Here is a 13,937-nt window from a genome sequence, read left to right on the forward strand (position 1 = left end):
GCTGTGAAAAGAGCGTGAAAGCGGCATGCCCAAAACTGTGAAACTCGCTAGGTGAAGCACATGTGGCACTAGTTACATACTGTGCTTTTATTTCATAGGAATATTATACAGTATTCACTTAATTACCTTTTTTGGAAATTTAATAGATTTGTGGGGGGTAATTTCACTTAATATTCTTGAATTTTCATTTGATTTGATAAACTCTTTTTAAATTTTAAAATCTCTCAATTTAATTTCCTAAATTTTTAATTGCAATTAATTTGGATTCATCCATCAGATTTTAAACCTTAAATGGTGTTTATACTCCTGACATTTTTTATAAAATTTCAACTTTACCTTTAATTTCAAAACCTTTTTTTATTTAAAAATAAAACAAAAATCAGGGATATTTTAGTTTTTTTTTAGTTTTTTTTTTTTTTTTTCTAATTGTTAAATTTGACGGGGTGGTTCAAATTGGGAGCAATTAAAAGTTCAGAGGACTAAATTGAAAGATTTTGAAGTTTAGAGGGTTTGTCAAATCGAGTGAAAGTTTAGGGATCTTCAGTGAAGTTATCCCTATATTTATTATTAGATTTGTAAATTCCTGGGAGTCTTACACAAATTTAATAGTAAAAATTTACTCATTTGTTATATGGAGATGGTTAAAAGACGATTGCGATAATAAATTTTATCATTTTTCTAAAGGTTGTCGTGGACTGTCACTTGCCACATAATCGTATACCAATTACTCATCATTATTTTGCAAAAGAGAAATGTTTTGTTTTTTCATCTCACGGTTTTCCAACTACCCTTTTAGTTTTGAAAATTACTATTAGATATGTGAGTCTCATATGTGAGTTGCACATATTTGATAATAATTTTGAAAAATAAAAGGATAAGAGAAGGATTACTGAGGATGTATAGCATGTCTCTTTGCATAATTTGTTTGTGCGCGCATGTATATCAATATGACTTCTAGAGACTTAAGCAAACATTGGACCTTCAAAGCTCAAGGGTAATGTGTATTTTAAGCCTCTATAAAATTGTTCATAAATTAGATTAATGATGAATAGTAAGTGGTGAGTGTCAAGAGCTTATATACATATTGTTAAGATTAGATTTAACTCATGTAAAATATTAGGATCATAATATATAGTCAACATGCTTCCCAACCGACGTACACAACAGTCCACTCTATCTACACTAACTCGGTAGTAGTATGATGCCCTAAAATACCAAAACCCTAAAGAAAATTATTTATTAAAACAACCGCTTGTTTTAAATTGGTAAACACCCCCAATAATTTTAAGGAGATCTAGTCGACTAGATCTAGTTTTAAAAAATCGAGATCTAGTCATCAAATCACTCGTGAGTGCAAATTGTCCGTAGGACACAGAGAAAAAGAGGTGGCGCGATGAGACGGTGAAGGAGGCCGAAGGAGGTGGAGGAATGGGATGAAGATGAATGAAAACACTAAAATAAAATAAAAATAAAATAATTAAAAAAAAAAACAAAATAACAAAATAAATAAATAAAGAGGAAGAAGACAGATCACATAAAGAGACTGAAGGGGGGAGGGGAGTGGGGACCAAGGTGGGAGAATGATCCATCTCTTTTCCATAGGAGAACTCCCTAAAGGCTAAAAAAAAGTCAAGAGAGAGAGAAAAAAACTAGAGAGAGGAGAGCTTATCTCTCTAAAATAGAGAGAGAAGAGAGAAGCTTTTAAATCACCATTAACAGTACTACTCTTTATATGGAATTAGGATCTTATCTTATACAATTAATTATAGTGAATAAGTATTTTTGTCTTTTTCTTATTTATTACAACTAATTGGAGAGGATCTTGTTCTTTATATAAAATTAGACTAAATAACATTCACTCCATTTCATACTATTTATCCACTACTATATTATCTATTTTAAAAAGTTAATAAATATAATTTTAAAACTTATTCCTTAATTTAATTTTAATATTCACTTTAAGGAGTGCTGCACAGGATCTCTACTTGGGGGAGGAGGGATGGGCTTACTTAGTAAATTAATTCATTATAGAAAATTAAACATACAGTCAGTTTATACCGACGAAACCTTTATAGTAAAGACTTGACTTGTACCCAACAAACCACTTGTTTGTCCGACCAAACTTCTATACAGTCTCCTCTGCAACACGAACTCCTGTGGCTTAAAGGTTTAATAACTTCTGTGATTTTCAACAAGTTCTAAAAGAAATTGATAAATGATAACTGAATCATAGGTATGTGAAAAGTTCCTCTTAGGTCGCTAAGTATTTGCCTTCCCGTCTATAAAAAATCATGTTCTCTAATGTTTATATAGATCCTAAGAAAAGACAGTTTCAATGCAATTAAAACCTGGAAAAGTAATTTTTGAAGCTTGCATTCAAACAAGTAAAAGCTCGTTCGGACTTTGCTAGGGTTTTACGGATTTCTTTTGGCAGTGTTCAAACATGATCCAACTAAGCTTCCAATCGAGCTTTTTCGACCAACAATTATCTTCACCTCATTCGGATGCTCTCTATTAGAACCCTCTAATTAGAACCGAACTTTACTATTATCTTCACCTCGTACGGATGCCCTCTATTAGAACCGAGCTTCTCGAGAGTACACTTGAGCTTCAATTTTTCTTTAGTAAAATATTCTCATTTAGACTGGTTCGAATTAACAAAGTAAGCCTATTACCAAATTGTTTTGAATATGAAATTAAACTAGAAAAATATATAGCTTGATCTAAACCTTAAAAGTACCACGTGGGATCAAACAAAAAGATACATAACGGTTTCACTTGTTTTTAATTGTTTAATAATTAAATAAAACCATAACGTCCAGATCAGTCCCAACAATATTCCATGCTTGGGAGAAATGCAGTCTGCATGAAAATATATATAGTATCATCTACTTTGCATGAAATAATAAAATATAATTAATTATCCGAGTCAGCAAAATCAAGTTTAGAGACTTAACCATAGTAGTCCATTACGATCGAGTAGTTGCAAAAGGTTACAGAAAATGCAGGGATCCTAACAAACCATACCAAAATTGGAGCCCCTGATCATCCCATAATAGGATAATATATATAGCCGTTATACCCCAAACTTTTTGAATCCTTAATCCATCCTAAAAACAGACCAAACAGATAAAACTAGTAATTAATTAATAATCAAAAGCCAGTATTGTAGTAAATATACAGCTACCTAGCTTCCCCACCCCACCATCAAACCCTAAAGACCAGTAGTACTCCTCCTTTCCACGGCAACACCATGCAGAGGATGCTTCATCTCACACGACAGCTTCAGAACCTCGTCCAGATCCACCGGGTGACCCGAGTCTTCAACCCAGGTGAAACGGTGCACCAACTCTGCGACCCAGAGAGTCACCGTCACGAGCCCTAGGTTCTTGCCGGGGCAAACCCTACGCCCGGCCCCGAACGGTGCAAGCCTCAGATCACAGCCCCTCACGTCCACGTCAGCACCGCCCTCGCTCTCCAGGAACCTCTCCGGCCTGAACTCCAGCGGGTCCTCCCACACGTGCGGGTCGTGCGTGATGGCCCACATGTTCACCATCGCGGTTGTGTTGGCGGGGATCAGCATCCCGTTGCTGAGCTGGACATCCGAGGTGGACAAGCGGGCCCAGGAGAGAAGTGGGCCGGGCGGGTGGACCCGGAGAGTCTCTTTGACCACGGCCTGCAAGTAGGGTAGTGTTGCCACGTCGGCGTCCGTGACTGCTCTATTTCCCACCACGCTGTCGATCTCCCTCTGAAGCTTTTCTTGGGCCCCTGGGTGCAATACCAACTCGGCCATCACCCACTCGGTCAACAGAGCGGTGGTGTCAGTGCCTCTGAATATCATTTCCTGCAAGGAGAGTTGACTCAGAAACCTCTAATACCCCTAAGAGAATTAAGAAAAAGGTTGCGTTACGTACCCATAAGACAGCAACCATGTCATCTTCTCGAAGCTTCTCTTCGCCTTCCAAAGAGAGCAAAACATCAACGAAATCAGCATTATCAGAGAGGTTTTTTGACTCCGTGAGTCGGTGTTCCTCGATAATGCCCCGGACGAGTTTTCTGACTCGGGGGACGAGTTTGGAGCAACGTTCGTTTATATGAAATGGGTCGTAGAAATAAGTCAGCCATGGAAGATAATCAGACCAGTTGAAGGCGCCCAAGAGCTCAAACCCTTCTTTCACCATTTCTTTCAGATCATCCAACTCCTTGCTATCATGCGCCGGGTCGTACCTTTTGCCGAAAACGCTCCCCATGATGTTGTTCAAAGAGGCAGCCTGGAGGTGCTTTCGCAGAGACACCGTGCCGTTGAGTTGCTGTTCGGTTGCTATGTTGCGCAGCATGGCGGCGCATTCTAGCTGGCGGCTGGGTTCGTGTGCTACAACGCGCCTGGGCGCGAAGAGGTGGGACGAAGCTATCCTTCTCAAAAGCCGCCAGTAGGTTCCGTTGGGAGCGAAACCGATGGCTCGGCTGAACATGAGGCTCTTAGCCGACTGCTTGATGGGGCGGTCAGCGAAGTGCGGGGAGGTCAAGATTTCTCGTGCAGTGGTGGGGTGTGAGGCTACAACCACGGGGGTGGAGCCGAGGCTGAAAGCCATGAGCGGGATGTTAGCTCGAGTACTCCAAGCCATGGCAGCCAAGGAGCGGTGAGCCAAGCCACGGCTCAGCGTGAATAGGCTCCCGAAGATGGGAAGACCCCGAGGCCCGGGGATGGAAACACTACCCCTTTGGTTCCTGGCGTTTTTCCATGCAATACCCCCAACCGCAAAGGCCCATGTGAGAAGCGCGAGGGACAGAAACGCCATAAAGACTGCAAACAAAACATAGCCATCCAGAAGGATTTTGGACCCAAGAAAAGCTGGTAGTGTGAACACCCACAAGCTTGTGTCCTTTGTGTCCAAAGCCGACACCATTTTTCTTGAAGAAAAATGATAAAAAACTTAAGAGAGCAGAAATTGGAAGGAGGGAAGAGAGTAAAGGCAGGCTGCAGTATTTGTGCTTGTGGTATTGGTGGAGAGTAAGTAGCTAGAGATACTCTATATATAATGAAAGGAGGTCGTCTAGCGTGATATTTTTAACTCCCAATTTGGAATTCTGCTGAAAATAAAGAAAATAAAATTACTTTCTAATAAATTTTGTGAAAAAAAAAAACGTATAAGTTGCTTGACTTGACCCAAAGTAAATGAGGTTGTAATTAGTTAAAAGGGGAGAGTAAAAATGATGTGACAAAAAGAAAAAAGAAAATGAAAATGGAATGAGAGGAGGGGGATGGTTGAAAGTTTCACGTGGGGTGGGGGAAAGTCGGCATGAGAGATAGAGAGAGAGAAAGAGAGGTGTATGTGGTGGGGGTGATCCGAAATGCGTTATCGTTATTTTGCATTGAATAGCGCATGCTATGTTTAATGATGCGGCTGAGGCCAATCTGACCCTTCATTTTCATCATCAATAACGGCGACGGGAATAAAAATTTTATAGAGAAGAGGTGCGCGAAAACGCTTGCTCATCAAGTAACGCATCGAGAGTCGTGATGGTCGGAATTGAATGCCGCAACAGGTAGAGAGAGAAACCTGAAAGATCAAAATTCAGAGATTGCGCTCTAATAATTTCTTTATTAATTATTAATTACTACATATTATAATTATCGTTAATTCTTTATCATTGTCTATAAATAAAGGATTTTATTTAATTAATTAATTATTCTAGAAAATTCAGATAACCTGAAATGGACGAAAAGTGAAGCTGCACAATACATGTTGTGAACCCGCATAAAAGTGATTGGGGCTTAAAGGAGAGAAGGTAGTACCGAAGTACCACTCATTTCTGCTTGGAAAAGTGTCTCAACAAAGCTGTCAAGATGTTCCACGTGTATGTACTACTGTCTATTTTGAGCTTTTATACATATAATATATGTATATATATATATATATATATAGAGGGAGATATTCTTTCCGCACTTTGCTTTGTGTTGATGCACTTGACAACACATCACCAAGCTTATTCCAATATTCAAACCCATCGTGATTCTCATCTTGAACCAGGTAGGAAGATAAGAACCACGGGCGTGTTTGGTAAATTTTGAAAAAATTTCAATTTATATTCATTAATTAAGTGTTACATATTTTGGAAAGACCTTTTAAATTTTAAAAACTTTCAATTTAATTTCTTTAACTTTTTATGGTAAATTTTAAGAAAACTTTACTTTAAACCTCTAAACTATTATGTATTTTGAGAAGACTTTTATAAATTTTAAAAACTCTCAATTTAACCTCTTGAACTTTCAATTTGATTCAATTGACCCCTCCGTCAATTTTTAAAGGTTAAAAATGATAAAATAACCTTTATACCCCTAAATATTTTTATTAAATTTCAAATTTACTCTTAATTTTAAATTAAAAATTAAAAATATATATATAAAGTTGTGAAAAAAAAAAACTGACCGAGGTGGGCCACCTGGCCAGACCCCAAGCTGGTGACCCGCATTGGGTCACGGCCTGACCCACGGGTCACCCATTTTTCCTTTTTTCTTTTTTCTTTAAAAATAAACAAAAATCAAAGGGCAATTTAGTCTTTTAAGGCATTTCCGTTTGGGGGTTAAAGGTTGAATTTGACGGAAATGGTCAATTAAATCAAATTAAAAGTCCATTGAGTTAACTTGAACATTTTTAAAATTTATGGGAGCTTTTCAAAACGCGCGATAATTCTAGGTCTAAAGTGAAATTTCTTAGTAAATTTTGTTGTTGTTTGAATAGTAATAAAAAGTGATTGATGCAATATAAAGGTGAAATAAGATATGACTTTTGCAAGAGAAAAGTAAAAATAATAAATTTAAATAAATTATAAAAAAATAATAATAATTAAAAAAAAAAAAAGTAGTTTTATCCGTGTATAATTATGGATAACTATTAATACAAGCCCGAGTGTATAAACTAATTTATATAGATAATTGTGTGATTCTATAAGGTATTAGAGATAAATAAGGATTAATGTCATTTTCAATGGATATTCCCGAATCAACAAATTCTTCCACTACCTCGTCAACTACCCCACCCACCAACCCTTTCTGTGTCGTTTTCATCGTACCCGATATGAATCAATCTCTTCGCATTAAGCTCTCGTGGAAGACCCATATCGTGGAAGACCCATATCCATGCCTATCTCTAAGGTCAAGATATGTATGGGGTTCATTGATGACTCATCCCTTCTTCCTCCACCTCAAATCATTTCCAACCCCACCCACCCCTGCAAATGATGCTAGCTCCCACAATCTTGCTTTTATGGGTGGATTAGTACCGATATGATCATATAATCCTTAGTGTGTTCTAATCATTTTTAGGTTGTGTTACATCTCGTGACCTCTACAACACTTTGGGGATGATGTTCGCCTTTGAATCACGAGCTCGTGTGATCGATGCAAGTCCATTATCAACTTGCCACATCGACAAAAGGTAACATCTTTCATATGCAGAGTTATCTTAATCATTTGCCAATTAATCCACTTGATTATCTTATAATCGCGAAGAGGAAATTTTGTATGCCTTTAGAGTTAATTTATTTAGATGTATAGGAGTATTCCCCGGTTGTTTCCATTAATGGTAGTTGGTATTATGTCTCCTTTATTGATGTATTTAGCCGTTTTACTTGGGTATTCCCTATTTAAAGTAAATATGATGTTATACAGCCTTCCATGTCTTCTCCTCCTCCTCAAATTCCCTCTCCTATAGCTCATTCGAATCAACCTCTAAATTTGTCCTCATTTACATCTCCCCATGTGCCTAAATTTGTTTTTCTAATGTTATCAGTTCCCCAATGGCGCAATGCGTCGGGAATTATGCTCCGAATCCTAATGATTTTATATTCATGATGACATTTAATGTTTGTAATGAATATATGTTTTATTCACTAATTAAATTATTTTGAGCATATGATACATGCAATGTTTTTTACATGCCTATTACCAAATAGTTCATAATGCATGTGAAATCCGCTAGGATAACATTGAATATGGTTATAGGTATGAGTAACGTGATTATCACACAAGGTCTTAGCCCATAATTCTTGTATTCTTAAATATGAAAAGTTCGCAGTTGGTAAATGGAATTATGGCAATTTCATTTTGAGTAAGACTGTTACACATCGAATCTTGGTAATTTACCTTAATCAAGCGAACAACATCTTCAGATTAATGTGTAGGTGTTGAGACTCTAAAGCACCGAACAGACTAAGGAGTTGTCTTTTCATAAATATATTGTATATAAAAAAAGACAATAACTCCTTAAAAGATTGCTTAAGACTTTAATTCTAAATTCTAAGGAAATTGTTTCATGTAGGTTACTTTGATGTATCAAAGAGTAAGGCCTATCATCGGTTAAAATAACCTTCATTGGGCAATCACATGAAACATTGTAGGAAAGCTTTTTCCAAGAGGGAATCAAAATCTTTTGTCAGTAGGCAAAGAGCTAAAAAATTTTCTCTTAAGATAGATTTTAAGGGTAATTACATTTTTCCTCCATCAACTACAACGCATTGTTACGTTGCCCTCATGAACTGACAACCCAACTGCCCGACCCTATCAAACTATTATTTTGTACCCAAAATCTCCCTTCCGTTAGTCAAATGTGTTAACATAGACGGTCAACCCGTCACGTGCGTCCCACATGCCATCTTGAAATTTTCTATCCCACTTTTGCCCACAGTAGGGTTGTTAGTTCATGGAGGCAAAGTAACAATGCGTTGTAGTTGATGTGAGGAAAATGCGGGATATAAAATTTCAATATGGCATGTGGGGCGCATGTGACGGGTTGACCGTTTGAGTTAACGCCTTTGACTGACAAAATGGGGTTTTGGGCACAAAATAGTAGTTTGATTAGGTCGGGCAATAAGGTTGTTAGTTCATAGGGGCAAAGTGACTGTGCGTTGTAGTTGATGGGGGAAAAGGTAATTACCCCTAGATTTTATGGATATTATTCTCAAGACTTTGGCCAAAGCATTTTAGTTGGCATACCAAAATATATACATGTGATTTTCACAAGTATGGAAATAATATAAAATCAGTGACTCAAGGATAAAGATGTAAAGAATTAAATAGCAGTATCATTAACCTTAATTCTGCTACGGAATATTTAACGGAATAATAATAAATCAATATTAAGTAAGTCAAAATGATTAATTGTTTAATCAAAAAATATTTATTGGAATGCAATTAGTGAAATTAATTGTTATTAAAATATTGTCGCGTAATAAATATGAGGAAGACATGATTACAAACATATTTAAGCCAATGTAATTTAACTATTCAAATTCCCTCACTAAGCTGATGTAATTTAACTGTAATAAGATTTTATTGTTTATTAGGCTAAATATTTTATTTATTTAAAACTCGAGTTAGAGATATATAGTGCAATTAGGCTTGGGATAAAACCAAGAAGGCCAATGGGCACAAGGGAACGCATAAGACCAGAGAAAATCTCATTGTATGTCTTCTTGCTTAGCCTACATACAGAGAAGAGCATGAGCTCTCAAATCATCCCATCAAGTAGTTCTCTTGATATATAATTTTAAAAAACACTATGAGAATTGTTAGGTCTTGTATTAACTCACAAAAGAACAAAATTTTAAGATTTGAAGAGCCAAAAAAGAGCCCACATTCTCTTGGTTATTATCAGTCATTGGTGAAAAGATCTAGATATCTCAATATCCTTGAGATCAATTGTACTGTTCTTGGTGAAGAAGAAGATGCAAAAGTTTTTGCTCATAACCAAGGCATGGCCATAGATCTTCAAGTAGGTAATCTTTGTTCTTGCTATTTAATTGAAATATCAAATGTTCGCCATAAAGTTGTTCTTGGGTATGGGAATATGAGTATTTCCGCTACGCAAATTTTGATTTACATGCATAGTCTCAACACAATGCAATGTAGGTTGAGCTTAATGCTCCTTTCAAAAATCATACATGGACCCTTGTTCCTCCCTCCACTACCAGCAATGTTTTGGGATACAAGTGGGTGTTTAAACTCAAGAGGAAGGCAAATGGGACCATATAGAGACATAGGGGGCGACCGGTAGCCAAAGGCTTCCATCAACAAGTTGGTATTGACTATGATGAAACCTTTAGCTCAGTAGTTAAACCTACTACTATACAAATTGTATTAACAATGGCATAATTGACTAGTTGGCCCCTCTAGCAAATAAACATTCAAAATGCCTCCTTTCATGGCTTTCTTTCAAAAGAAGTATAAAATGAGTCAGCCTCCAAGTTTTATACATCCCTCCTTGTCTCATCATCTTTATAAGTTAAATAAGGCACGTTATATGTTGAAGCAAACCCCTCAATCTTGATATTCTCATAGCGGCAAGTTGCTTGAACTTGGGTTTGTTGGCTCCAAGGTTGATTCATCCTTACTTACATTTAGAACTGCATTTGTGATTATGTTTATTTTAAAATACGTCAATGATATTATTATCTATGCTTCTGATCATTACTCGCATAACTTCTTCGGTGCTTATTGTGTCTTCTTTGGTACGAATCTTATCTCCTTGAGCTCTCGCAAGCACCCTACTGTATCCCGTCATGGAAGCTGAATACATCTCTCTTTAGCAAAAACAAAACAAAACAAAATCATTAACAAACCATTCAACACAAAATATACTTAAAACTATTCACCTTTAGGTTACATCACAACCAAAAAACAAAAAACAAAAAACGCCTTCTAAAAAGTTTGATCGAATGAGCCGGTACTTTTCTCATAACTTTTTTTTTTTTTTTTTATTGTTTTCTTTGGAGGAGGGGATGAATGAGAATTTTTTATTCAAAGAATAAACTCTTTTTACAAACCACTTCAGCAAACACAGCTGAATCAATTGACACTATAAACGTATAAAAAACTGTAATAATAGTATACTACCAATGAAATGCTCTTATTGGGCCTTCTTTTCAGCGCCCAGGTAAACAAATAGTTTTGACGGGTTTGGGTTTGGGCCTGGGCCTGAAACAAGCTCCGACAACCCTCTCATGCCACCCACTACATCCTCCTCTAGCTCTCATCAGCTACCATCCCCAACCATGTCCACCGCCGCCGCCGCCACCACTACAACCGAAGAACCGCCAGTCCTAATCCCCTCCCTCCCAGACGACGTCGCCTTGAACTGCCTGGCCCGAGTCCCGCGCTCCCACCACCCCACCCTATCCCTGGTGTCGAAACCAATCCGGACCGTTCTCTCGTCCACTCTCTTCTTCACCGCACGATCTCTCCTCCACTCTACCGAGCCTCTCCTCTACCTCTCTCTCCGCTCTCCTCTCTCTCCTTCCCTCTTCTTCTGCCTCACCTCCCGCCATGAAAATGATCGAATCCTCACTCCGGTCCCACCCATCCCCTCCGCCCCCATCGGCGCCGCCTACGCCGTCGTGGGATCAACCATCTACGTCATCGGCGGTTCCATCAACGACGTGCCCAGCGCTAACGTCTGGGCCCTCGACTGTCGCTTCAACAGCTGGCAACCCGCGCCGCGCATGCGGGTCGGGCGCGAGTTCGCCGCCGCGGGAGCGGTGGACGGGAAGATCTACGTGATGGGCGGGTGCGTAGGGGACACGTGGGCCCGGTCCACACACTGGGCCGAGGTGTTCGATCCGGGGACGGGGACGTGGGAACCGGTGGCGAGCCCGATTGAAGTCCGGGACAAGTGGATGCACGCGAGCGCGGTGGTGGACGGGAAGGTCTACGCGATGGCGGACCGGGGCGGCATCGTGTACAACGCGAATAACGGAGAGTGGGAGAGCGTGGAGAGCGAGCTGGACATGGGGTGGAGAGGGAGAGCGTGCGTGGTGGACGGAGTTCTGTACTGCTACGACTACTTGGGGAAGATTAGAGGATTCGATGTGGAGGAGAAGGCGTGGAGAGAACTGAGGGGCGTGGAGAGAGGGCTGCCGAGGTTTCTGTGCGGGGCGACGATGGCCAATGTGGGGGGGAAGCTGCTGGTAGTGTGGGAGATGAAGGGGAAGGCGGTGGAGATTTGGTGTGCGGAGATTGCAGTGGAGAAGAGGGAGGGTGGGAGAGAGCTGTGGGGGGAGATTGGGTGGGTCGACAAGGTTGGCTTCTTCCCCAATGGGTCGATTATCATGCACTGCTTGGCGGCTGCAGTTTGATGTATTTGAATGTGTAAAGGTATAATTCTATTTGGCTTGCTGATTATGCTTCTTTTGTTTGAACAAGATTGTACTTGATGAATGTTTTTGTTGGAATTGGATGGTACGATGTGTGAAAAATAAGACTTAATGTGAAAAAAATTGTTCTTCATGGACATGCAAATACTGGAGAAAGTATAAGTTAGTCTTATGGTAAGCTCCTTCATTGGAATTGTATGATTGTTTTGCGAACTTGCTGTAGAAAGCGGATACTTGCTTTGTGCTTAGAATTATGGAATCATAGAATGGATACTCTCGGTTATGGATATTAGGGTTTCATGATAAGATATGCGTTTGTGCTTTTATATATTAACTTTTGGCCTAACCAGTTTGTGTTCTATAGTATGTGACTGTTGCGATGACCTATGAACTCTCTGTGTTTCTGACTATTTGGTATGCCCACAGTTCGCATACATATAACCAGGAATGACTTTAACTTGTTTTGGAAGATTTACTTGAATTGTGCTTGATTTATACCATTGCTTCTTGCAAGGAGCTGCTTATGTGTGTAATCTCAAAATTCTATTGATTGCTTATCATTAATTTGCAAGAGCATGCGTATGCATCTTTGTTTAAAACGAGAAAAAAACATTATGATTACTTTCTAAACTTCATGCAGAGTGTAATGTATTGCATTAAGAACTGCTTCCTATATTTCTTAATTTGTATATGCATAATGCACTTGTGATTACTTTCTATTATTAGCCAACAGGCATTAGTTTAATAGAGTGGAATGAGATATGGGTTCTATTGTTTTTTCTTGGAGCCCCATGACTCTAGCATTAAGCTGTCTTCTACTCTAGCAGCTATTGCAATCTTCCAAGTCTTTGAAAATGCTCACTTTGATTCTTGTCAGGTGGATTTATCAAAACCATTTCCAGTCATGAAGAGTTGCTCAATGAGTACCCTTGGTATGACTGCTCTCCATATTGTAATATAAAGCCTGCGCTTTGTACCATTTTCATGATTTGAAATAACAAGAGTTGCTGCAAGATTACTCTTCATCTGCTTCTTCTCCATATAATTAGTACTTTCAAATTTTTCAATCTTCATATCATGTTTATCTTTGTATATGGGTTCAAGTTATTTTAGTTATCATGTGTAAGGAAGTCTATGGACTTATAGGAAACAAGTGTTAATGAATTTTAAAACCTTGAAATTAACTTTCTGAATTATGTTTTCTCTTGCTTTCACTTAAATTGATCTCTAATCAGAATCCTTATTCCAACATATTTATCACAAGCCCTACAAATGAAATCCCTGAAACAAAGTTGGGCAATTGATGTGGACAGAACAACTGGATTGCAAATTTACCTTTTACTCTGATAGTTTTTGCTTTTCTCATACTCAATGATGGATATGCATAAAACTTTGAAACGTCCGTTAGTTTGAATTTTTATATGTTACAGTTTTATTAGAGTACCATAGTATCTCTAGCTTACTATGTGTCACAAGCACATCAAATGTTACTGTATTTCTAGCTTAATATTTGTATCTTACAGTTTAATTGGAAATATTTCCTTTTCTCTATGACTAAATCTGCAGTGTGTCCATTTTTTCTCTCAAATAAAGAGGCATCTCACTGCAAGTTTGCATCCACTATGAGTTAATCACATTGCTTGTTATCTTCAATGCCTTTGGGAAGGAACCCATTGGCTAACAGAGGGTAGAAATGAGTTTTATGACTCAATGACAATCACTACACGCATTTGCCCAAATCTAGGGCACCCATATCCTCACAAGCCTTCAAGTTTCACATTTCGTGC

At 38.5% G+C, this 13,937-nt stretch overlaps 2 protein-coding genes across 2 annotated transcripts; one reads left to right on the plus strand and one right to left on the minus strand.

Moving 5' to 3' along the window:
• Positions 1-2,898: 2,898 nt before the first annotated feature.
• LOC132165398 (cytochrome P450 78A7-like) lies at positions 2,899-5,025 on the minus strand. The gene is made up of 2 exons (XM_059575939.1): positions 3,915-5,025; positions 2,899-3,844 (listed from the first exon to the last, which is right to left on the minus strand). The coding sequence occupies exons 1-2, from the start codon at positions 4,905-4,907 to the stop codon at positions 3,215-3,217; spliced, it is 1,623 nt and encodes a 540-aa protein (XP_059431922.1). The 5' UTR covers positions 4,908-5,025; the 3' UTR covers positions 2,899-3,214.
• A 5,965-nt stretch (positions 5,026-10,990) lies between these two features.
• On the plus strand, positions 10,991-13,175 carry LOC132165399 (F-box/kelch-repeat protein SKIP6). The gene is made up of 2 exons (XM_059575941.1): positions 10,991-12,151; positions 13,028-13,175. Exon 1 carries the CDS (start codon positions 11,002-11,004, stop codon positions 12,130-12,132), a length of 1,131 nt encoding a protein of 376 aa, XP_059431924.1. The 5' UTR covers positions 10,991-11,001; the 3' UTR covers positions 12,133-12,151; positions 13,028-13,175.
• Positions 13,176-13,937: the final 762 nt, after the last annotated feature.

This window comes from Corylus avellana, chromosome ca11 (genome assembly GCF_901000735.1).
Source record: "Corylus avellana chromosome ca11, CavTom2PMs-1.0".
Taxonomy (NCBI): Eukaryota; Viridiplantae; Streptophyta; class Magnoliopsida; order Fagales; family Betulaceae; genus Corylus; species Corylus avellana.